Source organism: Balaenoptera acutorostrata, chromosome 15, assembly GCF_949987535.1.
Source record: "Balaenoptera acutorostrata chromosome 15, mBalAcu1.1, whole genome shotgun sequence".
In the NCBI taxonomy this organism is placed as follows: Eukaryota; Metazoa; Chordata; class Mammalia; order Artiodactyla; family Balaenopteridae; genus Balaenoptera; species Balaenoptera acutorostrata.
This window is the reverse complement of record NC_080078.1, coordinates 75,447,120-75,466,107: the sequence shown is the minus strand read 5'-3', so window position 1 is coordinate 75,466,107 and position 18,988 is coordinate 75,447,120. Positions and strand designations below refer to the sequence as shown.

General features: G+C 50.8%; 1 protein-coding gene across 3 annotated transcripts in view; it reads left to right on the top strand.

Annotated features, from left to right (window-relative positions):
* Positions 1–18,988, top strand: part of CDH22 (cadherin 22) — a 124,051-nt gene that overhangs the window by 54,518 nt on the left and 50,545 nt on the right. For all 3 annotated transcript variants that reach the window (XM_057530117.1, XM_057530116.1, XM_057530118.1), the window contains exon 3: positions 9,142–9,436. In XM_057530117.1, the coding sequence (XP_057386100.1) occupies positions 9,142–9,436 (295 nt within the window). The remainder of the gene's footprint in view (positions 1–9,141; positions 9,437–18,988) is intronic.

Below are 18,988 nucleotides of genomic sequence, written 5' to 3'. Positions count from 1 at the left end.
TGCTCCGTTCTACTACTTCTGCTGCTTACTTTATCTCACACTCAGGCCTCTGCTCAAATGCCACTTCCTCAAAGAAGCTGCCCCTGACCACACCAGGCTGGGACAGACCCCTCTGCATGTGGCCATCCCTCCCTGTTATGTGCCCTCCTAGGTCCTTGTATCTTTCCTTCATAACACTTAATTATGCATGTGTTTGTTTGATTATGCAATTAATGCATGTCTTTTCTATTAGATTGTGTGTTTTGCTCACCATAAAATCCCTAGTGCCTGGCACAGACATTGCTCACAAACTGTTCATTGAATGAATGAAAGCTGCTTTCTCAAACTCTCTGAGTAAATGTTGCTTAACGTGGCGGAAGATCTGTGCCCTAAGAGTATAAGGAGCTGAGAAGGACTTTTGTTCATCCATTTAATCCCTGAGCCCCTCATGAGTGCAATGCTGGAGAGGCAGAGACAAGTGAGATCCAGCCTTTGCCATTTGGGGGCTCCCCAGAGTGGCAAAGACACCCTGGTACATAAAAAGCTTCACAGGTCAGCACCTGGCACTGAGTAGGCATTTAATAAATGGTATGTGTTGGCTGGCTTCATGGAAGTGTTTTCTAAATGCCTGAGTTGGGTTTCGATGTATGAGTAGGAGTTTGGGCTGATGGGGAAGAGGGCATAGCCTATCAAAAGACATGGAGGCCTGACGGAACCTGGCTTTTTCAGAGACTTGTCCGCAGTTGAGATGTTGAGGTGGAGGGTGTTTATAGGGCAGGAAAAGCAACGCGGTGCCCAGGGACAGTTCTCTGGCTTCTGCCGAGGCCAGTCAGCTTTCCAGGAAGTTTTGGTCGGCAGAGGTGAGGGGGGACCAACTGTGGAATTTCCTGTGTGCTTAAATGAGTCTGAGAATTGGGAGGCTGACCAAGCTGCTCAGTTCAAGGCTCATGGCTCAGGACCCTCGACAAGGAGGAGAGGAAAGTTTGATGTAAACCTTGTGGGTTTGTCTTGCAGGAAACCCAGATTCTCACTGGTCTAGATACAGTTATCCCTGGTCCTTGGCTACTCTCCCCTCCATACATGTGGCTGAAGTTGATCCCCACAACAGAGCAAAGTGAAGATTTGACAAAGCACAGAGAGGTTCATGTCTCTGCTCAAGGTCACCCAGCAAACTAGTGGCAGAGCCTAGGACTCCTGACTCCCAGCCAGGGCGGTGAGATGGTGGGGCTGGTAGAACGGGGTGAGGGGAGGGGGAAGGAGGAACCAGTGCCAGCTGGGCAATAGCTAATGGTGAGGTAGCTAGGGATGCAGACTTTGGAGCCAGACACGCCTGAGCTCGAGGCCCGGTTCTGCCAATCAACCCATTAACCATATTACCTGAAACAAGTTACTTCACCTCTCTGGACCTCAGTCTCTTCGTCTGTAAAAGTGGGGCTAGGGGAGCCCACTTCCAAGGGTTGTTGAAAGGATTAAAGAACAAAACTGAGCACAGAAAGTGTTCGGCCTGTGGCCTGGTTGTTAGTTTATTGTTGTTTTCTCATTATTCCCACATGAAGCACTTAACCCTTAAACTGCAAGGTAGAAATCGTTCCCTTTTGTGGGCAAGGAACTCGAGGCGCAGAGAGGGCAGGCAGACAGTGGGCAAGTGGCTTAGCCAGGATTGGAACCTGTGTTCTGATTCTCCAAACATCTCCAAGACCTCCAGGCCTGGGAGAGAGACTTTGGTCCAGGAAACCCCAGAAAGTCAGGGAAGGACTCTGACACATCTCCCTGAATGTCAGCTGTAGTGGTCTCAGGCACCTCAGCCCAGTTGTCTACCTGGAAGCTGGGGCTCTGAGAAGGCCTCCTCAGCCACTCACCTCCTGAAAAGATGAGAGAAACCAGCCGCTGATTCACCACTTCCAACCTGCATCCACCTAGCCATTATCATCATGAGTCAAACGCCACCCCTGTTGCCTTGAACCACAGTCTGTCGGCGATGGGGGCACCCTAGTAAGTCCCTTCCTTATAAGATGGGGTAGCTGAGGCTAGAGGCAGAGAACATCATGCCAAGGCCAGTTAGCTTTCCAGAGAGTTTTGATTAGCAGAGATGGGGTGAGACCAACACGGTGGTAGAACCAACCCTAAGAGACAAGGCTCTCCTGACACCGGGTCTGGGCCCAGTGCAATTTTTTTTTAAAATTTTTATTGGAGTATAGTTGATCTACAATGTTGTACAGCTGTACAGCAAAGTGAGTCAGTTATACATATACATATATCCACTCTTTTTTAGATTCTTTTCCCATATAGATCATTACAGATTATTGAGTAGAGTTCCCTGTGCTGTACAGTACCGTCCTATATTAAGCATCTTCTATGAGCCAAACATTGTGCCCGGCCCCGGGGGTCTTCTCCTCACACCAGCCTCTCGCAGCATCCCCACTGCTGTCACGTCTACGTTATCTTCCCCCTCCATCATCTTCACCCAGAACCCCTCCTTGCTTAATCTCAAGGCCACCTCCAGAAAAGCACTCCATGCAGGAAGGAGAGAGAAGTTTCCATCTCTTTGCAAACATGTGCCCAAAGCACCCTTTCTTGTGAAAGGTGGTGTAGTGTGTGGTTCAGGCGGGCCACCCAGAGCCAGACTGCCAGGGCTTAAATCCCAGCTCTGCTGCTGATTCCCTCTCTGACTGTGGCACATTATTTAACCTCTCTGTGCCTTAGTTTCTTTATCTGCTGAGTGAGGCTATACCTGGCACCTCCTCAAAGAGTTGCGGTGAGGATTCAATGAGTTAGCATATGTCAGGAACCTGGAGAGCACCTGGTATATGCTCAGTAAGTATTAGCTTTTATTATGATGGGTCTCACCTGTTATTTCCACCACCTAGAGTATGCATAGATATTATGAACCCCTGCCCCCAATCCCGAAAGCCTTCTGGGCAACCTGATGTCCTAGTTTCTCACCGCGAAGTAGGGGGACGTGGTTGCCAGCCCACCCCTCGCTCTAGGAATATGAGCTCGGCCTTTTAAAAAACCACCTGTCCCCTTTCCAGCCAAGTCCCACATTTGTTCAAGTGGTTGTGTGCATGCATGCACACACACACTCATACCACTCTCTCGCGCTCTTCGGGGAAAAAGGACTTCTCCACGGTTTCAGTTAATTCACTGCTTCCCGGTCCCCCGCCCCAGGGAGCCATAGGGAGCATCTGTCCTTGCCAAATTCCAAAGGTAGCTTAGCAACGGCACCATCAGCCGAGTGAACCCCGGGCACCCAACGGTAACCTATTTTACAACTGCCTCCTCCATCACTCACCGCCAGGCTCCTGTCGGCACCTGCAGGAACCACTGGCCCCCGTGGTTGTCACCAGGGCCCCACACCAACAGCTCCCTCTGCTGTCCTGCCCCCCCTACTCCCCACCCCCAGCAGCCTGGCTCACCTCTTCCCCTCACCTTCTCACAACACCCACCCTCAAAGCAACCTACCAACATTTCCATACAATCTGGGTACTTGGACTAATCCCTTTTCCGAACTGTAATTTCCCCCGAGGCTTCTGTCGGCTGCATGTGGATTTTGTAGGATTTTTAATTTCTTTTTTTTTTTTTTAAAGAGAGAATTATGGGGTCAGCACTTATGACCAACTCCTGTGGGCGGTGAGATCTATTTTAGATATACGGCAGGATTAAGGTGAGGGGGAGAGCAGATTTAATTAAGTTGCTAATATTTAAAGAAAATTGATGAACTCCTGGTTTACGAGTAGCACAGGCATGAACAAACCCCTCATTCCAGGGGAGGCTTTTTATTTGAGTTGCTTTCCGTTTAAATCCTGGACTCGTTTTATTTGTGTAGCCGCACTGTCCGTTTAATTGTCTTTAATAAGGAAAACGTACCTCTGCTCACATTTAATTTTGATTTAATTAGGAGGAAGTAATTAATGGCCTCGTAAATCCCACTTTTCAGCCCCCCAGGATGAGAAGCCATCACTGTGGTGTTTTTCATGTTGTTTATGATCCAGGGCTGGGGCTTAGGGAGGGGGAATTCCCTCAGGGGCTGTCTACACTCGATGCAGAGAAAAAAACCCAGGATGTGGAGCCAGACAGGCCTCGGGCTGCCTCTTGTTAGCTGTGTGGCTTTAGGTACGATATGGGCCCTCTCTGAGCCTCAGCTTGCCAATCTGTACAATGGGGAGAGGATAATCTCTGAGTCACAAGATCATTATGAGCTATCAAGGAGGTAACAGTAGGGCGTCTAGAAGTGTGCCCAGTGACTGACCTTCCTAGTCTAGCTCATGTGCACCTGGGATTTAACAGAGTGACTGGATCCTCCAGAAATCCCAGCAGACAGTTGGAGAATTCTAATGATAGTTGTATTTTTCATTATTCACGTATTCAATGTTTGGTGCTGTGGCCTATCCTGGGGACCAGGGAGCAACGAACAGCCATATGCTTGATCCTCAGGGAGCTCACTGTCTCACACACACACACACACACACACACACACACACACACACACACACAAACTCACACTCACCTGTCCCACTCCCCCTGTATTTTCTCTGCATGCATTCTCAGGACAACTAGCGTGTGCCAGGCTTGGGGAGTTCAGACAAAGACAAATCAAAGTTACTCCCTGCCCCTGAGCCCCATGACAACTGAGGAGACAGATTGCAACACGGAGGTGATACAGGGGAGTGTGGAGCAGAGGGGAGTGTGCATGGGACAGGGGTACAGAGCAGCGGGAGGGCAAATGGGAAGGCATCTGGGAGGGCTGCCTGAGGAGGAAACAAGCTGAGTTTAAAAGACAAGAAGATATTGCATGATGGCCCCTGTGTCTCCAGTGGGTCAGGATTTGAGCCTGTGGTTCTTGTGTCAGGAGATGGGGGGATGAACTAGGTGACCCTCAATCTCTTCTGAGACCAGGTGCCAGAAAAGGAGAGAAAACTCATCTTTACTAAGCACTTACTATGTGCCAGGAGCTCCCACATATTATCTGATGAATCTTTGGACTCTATGGGGAAGCATTATCAGTCTCATTTATAGATGAGAAAGCTGAGGCTCAGAGAAGGGTAGCTTCTTGCTCAGGGCCAGGCAACAAGTGGGTGACAAAGCTGACGCCGGCACCCGGCCATTCCTGAATACAAGGCCCATCAGCTCTCCTGATTTGTGTCGTGAAGTCCTTTTCCAAATGATGAAATAGAGGCTCAGATTGAAAAGGCCGCCGATAACCACGGCCTGCAGGTACAGGGTGGTACAGGCCTCTCTCCCAGCCGTGAAGCCCAGTGAACGCCCTGTAGCCCACTCCATCTTCCTTTCTCCCGCTTCTTTAGCCAGAAACGTTGTAAGTGGACTAACCAGATTCCAAAGGCTGCAGAGGGACCAACCTGCGCTTTGGAATCCAACAGAACTAAGCCCATCTCGGTCTGTTCACCTGGAAAATAGGGAGACATTTACGTATGCCACAAAATTAAATTAGATTTCTGCAGAGGCCTGCAATCTGGCACATAGTAGGCGCTCGGTAAATAAGAGCACCGTCCTCCAGCCTCGTAGCTGAGATTCTTGAGAAATATCCTCCTGGAGTAGAACCACAGGCACTTCCTCTCCACTCCAGAGCCAGGACCCAGGCAGGTGGGGCGAGTAGCCCCAACCCAGCCCAAATCTGCAGCTCTGAGCTCTTAGCTCCTCCGCAGGCCGACCAGCCCTGTTCGGACTCTGCAGTCCCCAGAGAGTAGCCACTGGACCCCACTGTGAGCTCTGTGTCATGCTTTACAGAAGAATATCAGTGACATCACTACTGTGTTCTACTCCCTCCTCCCCCATACTCGATGGTAAGTGATCCCTGGTCAGGGTCTGAGATAAAATGTCAAGGGCAGCGGGGACATGATGGAGACAGAAAGGGAAGGAGACAGCCACTTACAGAGTGTGTAGGTCATTACCAACATGCTCACGTTTCATCTTCACCACATCTGTGCGAGGTAGGGCTTGATCTGATTTCTCAGGTGGAAAAACAGACCCAGAGGGGTAAAATTAACAAGCCATGCAGGTTGATCACAACATTAGTGAGCCATGGGATCAGGAGATTGGCTTCCTGCACTTAGCTGGGTGACAAAGCAAATGACCTCCCCTCCCTGTGCCTCAGTTTCCTCATCTGAGAAATGGGAATAATAATAATGTTTCATAGGGCGGTGATGAAGACTAATAAGATTACAGGTGTTAAGCATTCCCCCAAATGGTATCTATTCTACCACACTCCTTGGGAATGTTTACTGATTAAATAAAGGCCCGCAACAGGTCTGATTGGGAAGTGGGTGGAGGCACCCTAAAAGGGAACACGTTTGCCCTCTCCTGTCCCCAGCTCCCCTGGGCAAAGGTGGAGGAAGAGCATAAACAGCAAACAGGAGAGACAGGTCTCCTCATCCCCAGCACTGCCGATGATTCAGGGCTGATGTCTTGAGATAATTTTATTGGGGGTATTAAACTGAGTTATGAGGTTTTTACAATCCAGCCACTTATGAGAAATCTATTAACAGTAACTGGACAGGAAGAAGGCTTCTCAGTGGAGCCCAGGACGGGCATTAATTGGGGCAATCTATAACAGGACAGGGACCCGGAAAGGTTCCACCCAACACCTCCATTTACTCCCTGCAATTTCTGCTGAGAATCAGCAGACTCGCCAAAAAGAGAGAGATGCCCATTAATCGGCTAATGAAATATGAAAATGTTTATGGACCATTCAATCTTCCAAATAGCACTTCTATAATCCACCTTTCAGACACAAAGTTCCACCAGCAGAATTTATACTCAGGCTCCTCCTGCATGGCAGGGGGTGGGCTTTCATCCATCTTCATGGTGACTTCATTGGCACCTGTTATCCTGCTGAGTGGCCTGGGGTACATGCCGTCCTGGCCCGAAAGGGGCCTTAGGGATTCTCTTGTTCACGCGCCATCTTTGCGGAAGCTTAGAGAGGAGCAGGGACCTGCCCAAGGTCACCAGCTTCACTGGATGCATTTTCCTCTGCTCAGAGCTGCCTCAGAGATTTGGACGTTGGAGGATAAGGACTTGGGTGTTTCTATTTGGGAGAACAGTCCTTCTGCTGGTTCCTTGCCCAGGAGATCTCAGTGCAGTGAAAACAGCCTGGGTTCTGGAGCTTAACAGTGCCTGGATTGAATCCCAGTTATATATAGCTAACATTTAGTAATAATATAATAATAATGATAGCTACCGTTTATGGGACACTGATTATGTCACAGGCAGGGCTGATTTTCAGCTAGTACAAAATGGTATAGTTGTACCGGTTGTTAACATAGTGAAAAAGCTCCCTACCTGTGGTAAACAGTCTGTTTCCTCTCCCTTGCCTCGGTTTCCTCAGCCCCTCCGACCTCTCTGGGATCCAGCATCCAAAGGGTTCCCACCTGAACCAGCAGGGGCCCTGCTGCAGTACCACTCCATGGGCAGTGCCTCTGCCGGGCTGGCCGTTACGTATTGTGTCACCTGGTGCCAGGCAGGTGCTAAGGGCTTTATGTGGACTTTACACTCAATTAGCCCTCCAGTACCTCTAGGAGGAGGTGCTATTATGACCCACATGTTAGAGAGGAGGCAACTGAGGCCCAGAGAGGTACAGTGACTCGTGCAAGGACTCACAGGGAGGTGATGCTATAGCCGAGGCTGGACCAGGCTGGACTGCCTCTTCTGCCGCCATGGGCTCCTCCCAGGAGGATTGAGGATGGCGTGAGAAAGCCCAGGCTGTGGACCAGGCCGGTTCCTCCAGCAGTCTGACCTTGAGCAAATCATCCTATTTCTCTAAACCTCAGTGGGAAAATGAAAAAAAAAAAAATCTGCAAAGTTAAGATAGCAAAACCTACTCTAGTAGGGATTTTTTTTTTAATATTTATTTTATTTGTTTTTATTTATTTATTTTTTTAGGCTGCGTCGGGTCTTAGTTGCAGCACGCGGGGGCTTTCATTGCAGCGCGTGGGCTCTTCGTTGCAGCGCGCGGGCTCTTCGTTGCAGCGCGCGGGCTTCTCTCTAGCTGTGGCACGCGGGTTCCAGAGTGCGTGGGCTCTGTAGTTAGCGGCCCGCGGGCTCTCTCGTTGAGGCGCGCAAGCTCAGTAGTTGTGGTGCGCGGGCTTCACTGCCCCGCGGCATGTGGGAACCTAGTTCCCCCACCAGGGATCCAACCCGCATCCCTTGCATTGGAAGGAGGATTCTTTACCACTGGACCACCAGGGAAGTCCCGTAGTAGGGATTTTTTTTTTTTTAAAGAACTCTGAACCAGATAAGTATGTAAATTGCTTAGTACACTGCCTGGCACATAGTAGGTGCGCCTCCAGTTTGCATTCCCTTTCCCCCTCTGTCCCTCCACTCCCTGTCCCCACCATGTGCCAAGCCCTGAGGCTGGCTCTCCAGGTACCAGATGAGTAAGAAAATACCTCCGGGGGCTCAGAGCCTAGGGATCCTGGACCTATAACTCAGAGTGAGGTCATGGACAGCAGCTTGGAAATTTGTTAGGAATGCAAATTCTGAGGCCCCACCCCAGACCTCCTGGATCCGAATCTGCTTTTTACCAGGATCTTCGGGTGATTTGCATGCACATTAAGATTTGAGAAGCATGGCTACAGCAATCCTACAGGCCGAACATGATAATGATGACTTGCTGTATTGCAAGGATCTTGGAGGGGAATGGTGGGGTTGGAGGTAGGCGCAGGGAGGGAATCCGTAAACGCTTTTGGGAAGAGGTGGCATCTGAACTGAGCCTCGCAGGATGAGTAGCCTTTCAGTAGACAGAGAAATAAGGACAGGGCGCTCAGAGAAGAAGCAGAGAGTTGTGAGGTGGTTCTGATTTCTTTGTAAGGGCAATAGGGAGCCGTGGAAGAGTTGCAGGCAGGGGAGGACGTGTTCAGATCTGCCCCTGAGGCCGACAGCTCTGGCTGCAGAGGGGAAGGTAGATTACAGGGGCAGGGCTGGAGCAGGAAGAGCCATGGCGGGCTAGTGAAACACTCCAGACCAGACAGTGAGGCCTGGGACTGGGATGACGAGTGGCTTCCCCAGCCTCAGTGTCTCCACTGAAGAATGGGTATGTCAAAGAAGAGATGTGCTTAGGCACAGGCCCCCAGTGGGACTTGGGCAGGGGGAGCGCCAAGAGGAGCTCCCACCCCAGCCTCCACCCTGCCTTCCTCCCTGCCTCCCCAGATCCACTCGGACTCAGACGAGGGTGACGGGGCCATCAAGTACACCATCTCAGGCGAGGGCGCTGGTACCATCTTCCTGATCGACGAGCTGACGGGCGACATCCACGCCATGGAGCGCCTGGACCGGGAGCAGAAAACCTTCTACACGCTGCGGGCTCAAGCTCGGGACCGCGCCACCAACCGCCTGCTGGAGCCTGAGTCGGAGTTCATCATCAAGGTGCAGGACATCAACGACAGCGAGCCCCGCTTCCTGCACGGCCCCTACATTGGCAGCGTGGCCGAGCTCTCGCCCACAGGTGGGTTGCCGGCTCTGAGGGGCGCGGTGAGCCGGGGAGTGGGGGAAGGGGAGCTGCCAGGTTGTGAGAAGGAGCCTGCTGCGGGGAGGGGCAGGGGAGACAGGGTATAGGTGTGAGCCCAGGTGCCCACACGGACTCAGGCACAGTCCGGGCAGTCACAGCTGCACTTCCGGGCAGAGACACACACGTGATCTCAGGCACATACACGGGCACAGTCCCTATGTGGACATGGACCTACGTGCAGACACAGAGACGTACTTGGACATGCTTATACACCCACACAGAATCACACAGGCCAAGACCCACTTACAAGTTCAGCTGTCCACCTGTGCACAGCCCGGCTCAGGCACGGCCCCAGGCATGGACAGCATCGGGACGGTCACACACATAGGCATGGCTGTCCCCCTGGACACGGCCCTTCCCCAGACTTCAACTCACCCAGACACAGCACAGCCCTTGGCCGCAACTCCCACACAAATGCAGGCACAACCGAACACGGGCACACCTACAACCTAAATCAACCAGAGTGGGCATAGCTGAAACAAGACCCCACCACACAACCACACATGGCCTCACACTAGACACAGCGACATGCAACGTCACCCAGGAAACAGCCCCTCACATGGATGCAGCTTATGCACAGACACGTACCTAGACACAGGCAAAAGCCACAGCCAGACATTTTTACTATCCTGGGGTTGGGCTTCACCAGAGCGTAGCCGCAGACAGGCCTGGGCACAGCCAGACGCGACAACCTCCAGACGGCTTCCTCCACGGCCCACAGGAAGCCCCAGCACACCAAGACCCAGCCACCTGGGGACACAGGCTCACAGAGGTGGCCGAGCCCCCAGACACAGATTCAGCCGCCTCTACCCAGGTGTGGCTGTAAACACCAGGGGCGCCGCACACACACAGTTGTAATAGAAAAGGCAGGACACACACCGAAACACACATCTGCAAGAAGCTTTCAGACACAGCCATCCTCAGAAACACAGCTGCGCAGCAGCGGGACACTGAAAGGAAAGGTTGGACGAATCTGCCTTCCCCCACCGTAGGGCCCACAGGTAGTGGACTGACTATCAAGGCCCCGCCTAGCCGAGGGCTCCTGGTAGAAGCTGGAGTCGTGGCGTGAGGAGCAAGCCAGTAGCTGCCACCTTCCCCACCGCGTTAGGCTAAGTCACCTGCAAGCCAGACTGGACAGGGAACAGTGGCCCTAGGTCCTAGAACACGTCCTGCCGCTAACAGACTGTGGCCGAGGGCTTGGCACTGCCTCTCACTTGGCCTTCCAGCTCTGCAGCTACATGTCAGAGGCTGGGGGAATTTGGGTTCTTGGGGAAGAGTGCAGTCAGCCCTGGCTTCCCCAGATTGGGCCAGATCTGGCAGATTGGTGGGTAGTGAGCGGGCAGCCGGTAACGGAAGAGAAGGGAGAGGACCGGAGAAAATGGTGAGCACAAAGGAATGGTGGGAGAACAGGGAATGGCGAGGGTGTGAATGTGGGTGTGGGCTGGCATTCACACACACACGGTGCACGCGTGCCTGGTGCGCCTATGCATCTCACACGTGCACAGGTGTGCACGTGCACGGCCATTAAGGCCCGTGTGTGCATGTGACAGGCTATGTGTCTGTTGAACGGATTCATTCATTCATTGAACAAATATGCATGGGCACTGGGGACACAGTGAGGAGAAGGTAGACCAGCCTCCCTGCTCTCTCACAGAGGGGACGTTCTGGCCGAGGAAGACAGGCGGGAAGCAACTTAACAGATCATGGGTCTGGGAAGATGACACTGAAGCAAAGACTTGAAAGAAGTGAGGGCATGGGCCCTAGGGAACAGCATTCCAGGCAGTGGGAACAGTACATGCAAAGGTCCCAAGGTTGAATCCCTCTGAGAGGAAGCAGAAAAGCGACCAGATCATGCAGCCACGTGGTCATAGTCAGGGTTTTGCCTTTTAGGCTCAGCAAGCTGGGAAGTCAGTGGAGGGGCTTGTTCAGAAGAGTGACGTGATGTGACTTAATTTTAACAGGATCCTGTGGCTGTTGCATGAAGATTAGATGGGGAGGTGGGGTAAAGGCAGAAGCAGATTGCCCATTGAGAAGGATATTGCAGTTACCTAGGCAGGAAATGATGGTGGCTTGGAACAAGGTGGTACCAGCAAGGGTGTTGAAAAGAGGTCAACTTCTGGATATATTTCAAAAGTAGAGCTGAAAGCATTTGCTAATAGATTGGATGTGGGGCGTGAAAGAAGGAAAATTCAAGGATGACTATTGAGATTTTGACCTGGGCAATTAAATAGATGGAATCTCCATTTACTGAGATGGGAGAAACAGTGGGAGGAACAGATTTTGGGGGGATGGAGGGAAATCAGGAGTTTGGTTTCAGACCTGCTAAGTTGGAAGTATTTATTAGAAAGCCAAGGAGAGATCTTGGAAAAGGCAGTTCAGTATACAGGTTCAGCAGCAAGGTCTGAGCTAGAGAGAGAAATCTGGAGGTTGTCCATGGCAAAGACCCAGGGAGTACTTAGAACTCAATTTTGCAAGTGGGGAAACTGAGGCTCAGAGCAGGAGTGATGGGTCCAAGGTCACACAGCAAGTGAGAAGCAGCTTAAACCCCTGACTTCCCAGGTCCAGCAGCCCTCACTCCTGGACTCAAACTCTGGCCGAAGGAGACGTGGCCCTCTCTCTCTTCACCCAAAACTGAACTGCATGTTTCTGCATGGAAAAGGCCAGAAAGATGACGAGAGAGATAAGGCTGGAGAAGGAAGCTGGAATCATATGCGAAGGACTTGAGGGAAGCACATAGCCTGGGAAAGGCTTAAGCAAGGAAATAACGTGGGCAGACTTGCATTTTAGAAATCCCCCTCTACTGTGGGGTGGACAGTGGATGGGGATGAGGGGTCCAGAGGGAGGTCCAGCCCCATATGTGCCATGTTGGCTTGCCCATCACCACCACTTCACTCTCACTTCCACTCTGAGTGGTGGCAGGACTGATGTCAACATCCCCATTGAACAGATGGGAACACCAAGGCTCAGAGAGAGGAGAAGATGCACCCACAGTCACATAGCAAGTCAATGACTGAGCAAGTTGGGCTTGCCTCCCAGGCTGTTGGAGCAGCAAGGTTCTTGTGTCACTCGTGGGGAAAGTGAGACCGAGAAGAGGGCAAGGACTCATTCAAGGTCACCCAGAGAGTAGGAGGCAGCGCCAGCCCCCAGCTTCATGAGCACGGCCCCACGGAGCCCCAGCCCTGCCTCACCTTCCTCTCCCAGTCCACTGACTCTGACATTCCGCTCAGGAAAAAGTGGGGACTTAACTAGGACAAGCCAGGGGAACCCAGGAGGGGGAAAGAGGAAGCAGAAATTAAATTAGTTTATTTCATTTGAGCAACTTTTTGAAGGGGAAGCAAATCCGACATCGGGGTGCTTACGGAGGCTCCAGGCGGCTTTGAAAATCAGTCACAATTACTGAGCCTCCTGATCTGGGCTGAGCAGGGCGGGGCCGACAAGCAGCACCAGAGTCTGGGCAGCTTCGGACATCAGAAGGAGCGGGAACACAGCTTGGAACATGAAAGGCAGCAGCGCTCACAAATTAAACAACTCACAGCTTAAAAGGGAAGGGAAGTGTGCCGGGGGCCTCCAATGAGCCATGCTTCTGAGGAGGGGCACGCCAGCCATGCTGAGCCTAATGCAGTGAAGCGGGTCCTGCCTCTGACAGTCAGGAGGCCTGGATCCCTGCGTGACCTTGGGAAAGTCCCTGCCCCTCTCTGGGCCCCAAATTCCCTTCTGAGCACGGAGGGGGCTCATTCACGCCCAGATGTTTACTGAGTGCCTGCTCTGTGCCAGGCACTGTTCCAGGCACTGGGGATTCTTAGAAAGCCTACATCTAGAGCAAGGAGAGAGACAGGAAAGAAATAAACAAGTCAACATATAAATGCACCCTGTGGTGTAAGTGCTGTGAAGAATAAGGGAATTGGGAGTTATATTGGGGGAGTGCTATTTTAGAGGGGTCAGGGAAGGCCTTTGTTTTTTATAAGGGAACCCTTGAACAAAGATCTGAAGGAACCAAGGGAATGGACAAAGGAGCTATGTGAAACAGTGGTTTTCAAAGTTTATTGTGCATCCAAGTTACTTGGAGGGCTTGTTAAAACATGGATGGCTCCCCTCTCCGCCCCAGGGTTTCTGATTCAGTAGGTCTGGGCTATTAGAAATGTTTGCATTTTTAACAAAGATGCTGTCAAAGGTGATGCTCATGCTACAGGTTCAGGGACCACACTTGGAGAACCACTAAGCTAGAGGAAGAATGTTCCAGGCAGAGGGAACAGCGAGTGCAAAGGTCCTGAGGAATAATGTGTTTGGTCATGTTTGAGGAATAGCAAGGAAGTCAGTGTGGCTGAAGAGAAGAGTAAATGAGGGGGAGAGGATCCAAGGAGGTCAGAAGAGGTACCGGAAGCTGGACCACATAGGACTTTGTAGCCATTGAAAGCTTTGGTTGTACTGTGAGTGAGATCGGGAGCAGAGGAGTTATATGATCTAACGTAGATTTTTAAAAGATGATTTGCTCTCCGCCATGTTGAAAATAGACTGTAGGGGTCAAGGATAGAAGAGGGAGAGCAACGAGGAGACAACTGCAGTCTTGGGGGCAAGAGGTGATGGTGACTTGGATTCTGGATGTATGCTGAAGGTAGAACCAACAGGGTTTGTGAGGGATTGGATGTGGGAAGTGAGAGAGAGAGAAGACAAGGATGATGCTGAAGTTTTTGACCTGAGCAACTAGATGGATGGAGCTGCTGTTGCTGAGATGGGGAATGATCCAGGAAGAGCAAGTTTGCAGCACAAAATTAAGAATTCATTACTGGACACGTTAAGATTGAGATGTCTACTAGAAATCCACGTGGAGTTCTCAAGGGGACAGTTGGATCTCTGAGTCTGGAGGTCAGGAGCAAGATCAGGGCTGGAGTTATAACTTTGGAAGCCATCAGCAGAGAGAGAGAATTTAAAGCTTGAGGCTGGGTGAAATCAACAAGGGAGTGAGTTTTGGTAGAGAAGAGTTAGACTAGGTAACCTCCTGATGTTAGGGGGCTAGACCCCCTTCCCTAGGCTGTCGCAACCCGACCAGTGGACCACAAGAGAATTTCACAGAGCTCCTGTGCCCACTTCAACTCCACCTATTTATTAATGCCAACTATGTATAAGACAAAATACTTGGCACTGTTGAGGATACAGAAATGAGAAGTTCAATCCAACACACATCTATTAGCCACTACTTTATTCTGGGCACTGCAGGGGATGTAAAGATAAGTAATTGAATTAAATCCACAAATGTTTATTAGCACCCATTATATACAAGGCCTCCAGTGTACTTGGCTCTGGAGGGGTTGCAAAGATGAGTCACCCAACTAAGCAAACATTTATTAGCACCTACTTTATATATATATAGCCCCAAGGGGATAGAAAAATAAGCAGTTGGTTTAATTCAGTAAATACATAATAGTTCCTACTGTGTACATGTCACTTTTTTTTCTGTACGTGTCACTTCGCTAGGTATGTGGGGATACAAAGATAAGCAAGATACTGCCACTGACCTCAATGTGGTAGCAGATCAGTTTCATCTGTGGTGCCAACTCTGATCAACTGGTAGTGACTGTAGGGCTGTGTTGAGGAGTCTGAGGTCTCATTTGGGCTCAGCAGAAAAGAATGCCACAGTCGATTAGTGATGTCTGCTGGGAGCAAAGGAAGGAGAAGGTGGTGAAGGAGAACGTGTATGTGGTGGCACATATACCATAGGATGGGCATTACTGGGCCATGGGATTGGGGCTCAACAGACTGTCGAAATGGGCAGGGGCCCTGCCACAGCTGCTTTCCCATGTATTCCAGTCCCTTCTGTGAGCAGCATCTTTAATAGATGGAAAAAGACTTTTGTAGTACAGTCTGCACTTCTTGGGACATTCACTAAATAATAGCTATCGGCCAACACTGCTTTCACAAAGCTATTTTCCTTTATTCTCACAGTCCTGGGGAATAAGCAGGGCAGGTATTTCCATCCTCATTTTACCAATGAGGAGATAAATGCAGAGAGAGATAAAATAACTTAGGCCTGAGGTTCCATACTAAGAGCTGGAGACGGAACCAGACCCAGAACCTGGAACCAGAACCTAAACTACTTGGCTCTGTGTACATGGGAAACAGTCACAACCATCTCTTTAGTGTGCACAGGACTTTACAGCTTGCAAAGCACTTTCATATCCCTAATCTCATTTCATCCTCCCGGGAACTCTCTTGGGTTAAATGTTGACACCCCCATTTTACAGCTGAGGAAACTGAGGCTCAAGAGGGGAGGGGAAATAAAAGCAGGAGGGCACACTATCTGATTCCCAGGTCCCGTGCTTGGGAGGATGGTGGCAGAGAGGAAAGGAGGAAGGCAGGAGGCAGTGTGCTCCCCAAGGGTCTCATCTGGGGAGGGCAGTGGCTGGCTGGGAGCCTCCGATTGTCCCATCTGCAGCTGGAGAGAGTATGGCTCAACAGCCCTCAGGCCCAAGCCAGGAATCAATCGCTGGCCTCTGCAGAGACAACTTCTAAAGATGTTTTTAATTAAAGTCCAGGAAGATCTATATGTGCAATATCTCCTTGCCTAGCAACGGCACTGGCTCTCACCACCCAGGATGGGGAGAAAAGGGACAGGAGGTTTCTGGTGGAGAGAGGTGGCAGAGAAGAACAGAGGCCCTGGCCCTCAGGAGTCGGCCCCATGTCTTTCTTTGTCTTTTCCATCAACAAATCACTCAGCAAACATGAGCACCCTCGCTATGCTAGGCCCCGTGCCCACGTGGCAGTGGGTGCAAAGGTGACAAATCTACCATCCTGCCCTCAAGGGTCTAGCACATAGTAGGTGCTCCGTAGATATTGGGCGACTGAATGGAACTGAATTATAAGCCAAAAACTGTTTGCTTTCTGCAACTGGCAGAGGAATGCTACTGCAGGAACTTAGAACGTTGCTGTCCCGAACAAACAGGGTGACCGGACTACTCCACAGAGGGTCCCGTTAAATGTGGAGAGGATAGAAGAGCCTCTGGGACTCAGTTAGGGATAGTAGGGGAGTCCCTTCTCTCAGGGGGACAGATGAGATCCACACACACACGCAAGTGTTGCCTGCCTGGGTGAGTCTGTGGCTACTTCTTTCTGTCCCACACTCTCTCTCTCTTTGTCTCTCTATATATCTCTGCCTCTCTTACCCTCATCTCTCTGTCTCTGTCCTAATTTCTCCCTATGTGTCTGGGTACCTCTGTTTTTCTCACTTTCTCTCTGTCCATCTCTCTGCATCTCTGTCTCTCTGTCCCTTGTTTCTGACCCACTTTCTTGCTCCATCTCTCTGTGCCTCCTTCTCTGTCACTTGTCTCTGGACCTGCCTCCTCCCCCTCTATCCTCCGACCTCCCCTTCCCGTGCAGCCACTTTCCTGAATCTCCTGTGTATCATTCATCTGCATTAGGCTGCCTTGGGTGGGCAGCCGGAAGTGCGGTTGAGGCCAGTCCAGCGAGCTGGCATTGTAAGCGATGAGCAAAGAGGGAGTTGGGAGGGGCGTGGTGAGGGGGGAGTTTGAGAAGGGGCTTGTTTCCTGTGTAATCTGAATGTTCCCAGGGACTCGACAAGTGGTTTTTAATTTTTAATAGAAAGCATTCCATGCAGTTCCGGCAGCAGCAGGGGGTGGGACTCATGTTTCATAAATGTTTGAGAAGCTAAATGGGAGCCAAGGGTTTCCCCAGGCCCAGCAGGGCGGCAAGGGGAGGTAGGGAAGAGGCAGGATGATAATAATTACAAACATCTTCATAATCATGACACTTGGTCACCTCAGTTGAGGACTCTATTCTTTTCCAGAGCGTTTCATCTCCTTCGTCTTATTAAGGGGTATCCCTCACCCAGGAGGCAGGAAGGGTAAAGTGTTGTCTCCATTTTATGGAAGGGGAACTGAGGCCCAGTCAGGCCGAGTAGTTTTCCCACTGCCACACAGAGAGCCAAGGAGAGGGCTGGAATAAGAATTTGTCTTCAATCCCTGACATCCACTCCACATGACACCACCTTCTCCCTGAGCAGCTGGAGGTCCTGGGACCCAATTTTGGGCTTCCGTTGGATTTCACAGACAGCAAGGGTTAAAGGGACAAGAAGGGAAAGAATTCTGGCCTGGGAACCAGAGCATGGATTCCAGTTCTGGCCCCATGACAAACCATGTCAGAAACCAGGTAAACTAGAAATGAGGAGTGGGCAAGCCCCCTCCCTCCTGATACTGGTACCCACGGGTCTCCTGCTCAGGGCCAAGGACACAGACCCAGAGATCTTCTGACCATACAGAGAGAGGAGAAAGGAATAAACTTTTATTGAGCACCTACTACATGCCTGGCTTCACCAGCCACTTAAATCCATCACCTCTAATTCCCATAGCACCTCTGAGAGGCAGAGTGGGCCCCTCTAAATTACCAGTGAGTAAACAGGTCAAACAGGGGGAAAGACTTGATTGAGGGCACAGAGTGAGGAAGTGGTGGGATTTGAACCCAGGACTCTCTGATGCCAAAGTCCACCCAGTCTCCATGAAGTTGTGAGGGGCATCTCTTTGTAGGAGTGTCCAACTTCTCATGCTGATTTGGTGGCTTGTGTCATCCTTGCTGCTTCCTTCTGGGTGCCAGTCTCAGTACAGGCACAGTGAGTCCAGGAGGGTGACATGCTGGCTACAGTGTTGTGGGTTTGAATCTTTTCCTACCACTTACTAATAACCTAATCTTGGGAAAGTCATTGAGCCTCTCTGTGACTCAGTTTGCTCATCAGTTCAATCAAAGGCTGGGTCTAGGGCATCAGTTCTCAGTCTGGAATGCACTTTAGAATCACTGCAGGAGCTTTTTAAATCCCCTTGCCTGTGCTCCACCCCAAGAGAGCTCTATTAAATTGGTCTGGGATGGGGGCTCAGCATCAGTTTTACTTTAAAGCTCCTAAGAGATTCTAATGTGCAGCCAGGTTGAGAACCACTGGTTTCTGTGCTCTCCAAGGACCAGCCTTTTCATAGCCAGCATTCCACATGGAGCCCTGGGCTCTGAGATACTGTTTACCCGAGAATCCTTTGGGCAGCCCTTCCTATGCCAGCCTGGAATTAGGCCCTTAATCCCGCGTAGCAGGACCGGGTGGCAGCACCATGGACAGCAAATGGCTCATTCTAGCCAATCCCGTCCCTGCTTCTGGAAGTCTGGGCTTGAACCAGCTGGCAGAGAGCGAGAATCCTGAACCCAGTTCCTTGCTATTCCCCTGCCCTTCCCTCCCTCTCCTTTCTTTGAATCTTCTCTCATTTGCCTGTCTACTTCTGCTCCTACTGATTCCCTCTCCTACAACCTTATAAGGCAAGATACATGTGTGTTTTGACATCAGATCGACCTGGGTTTGAATCCTGCCTCTCCTATTTCCTTGCCAGATGAATTTAGCCAGGGGCTGTCCTTGCTGCTGAACAAGGAAATCTATTTGAGTTCTCACAGCGATCCTGAGAGCTTGGTAGTAATATTACCCCCATTTCACAAATGATGCAATTG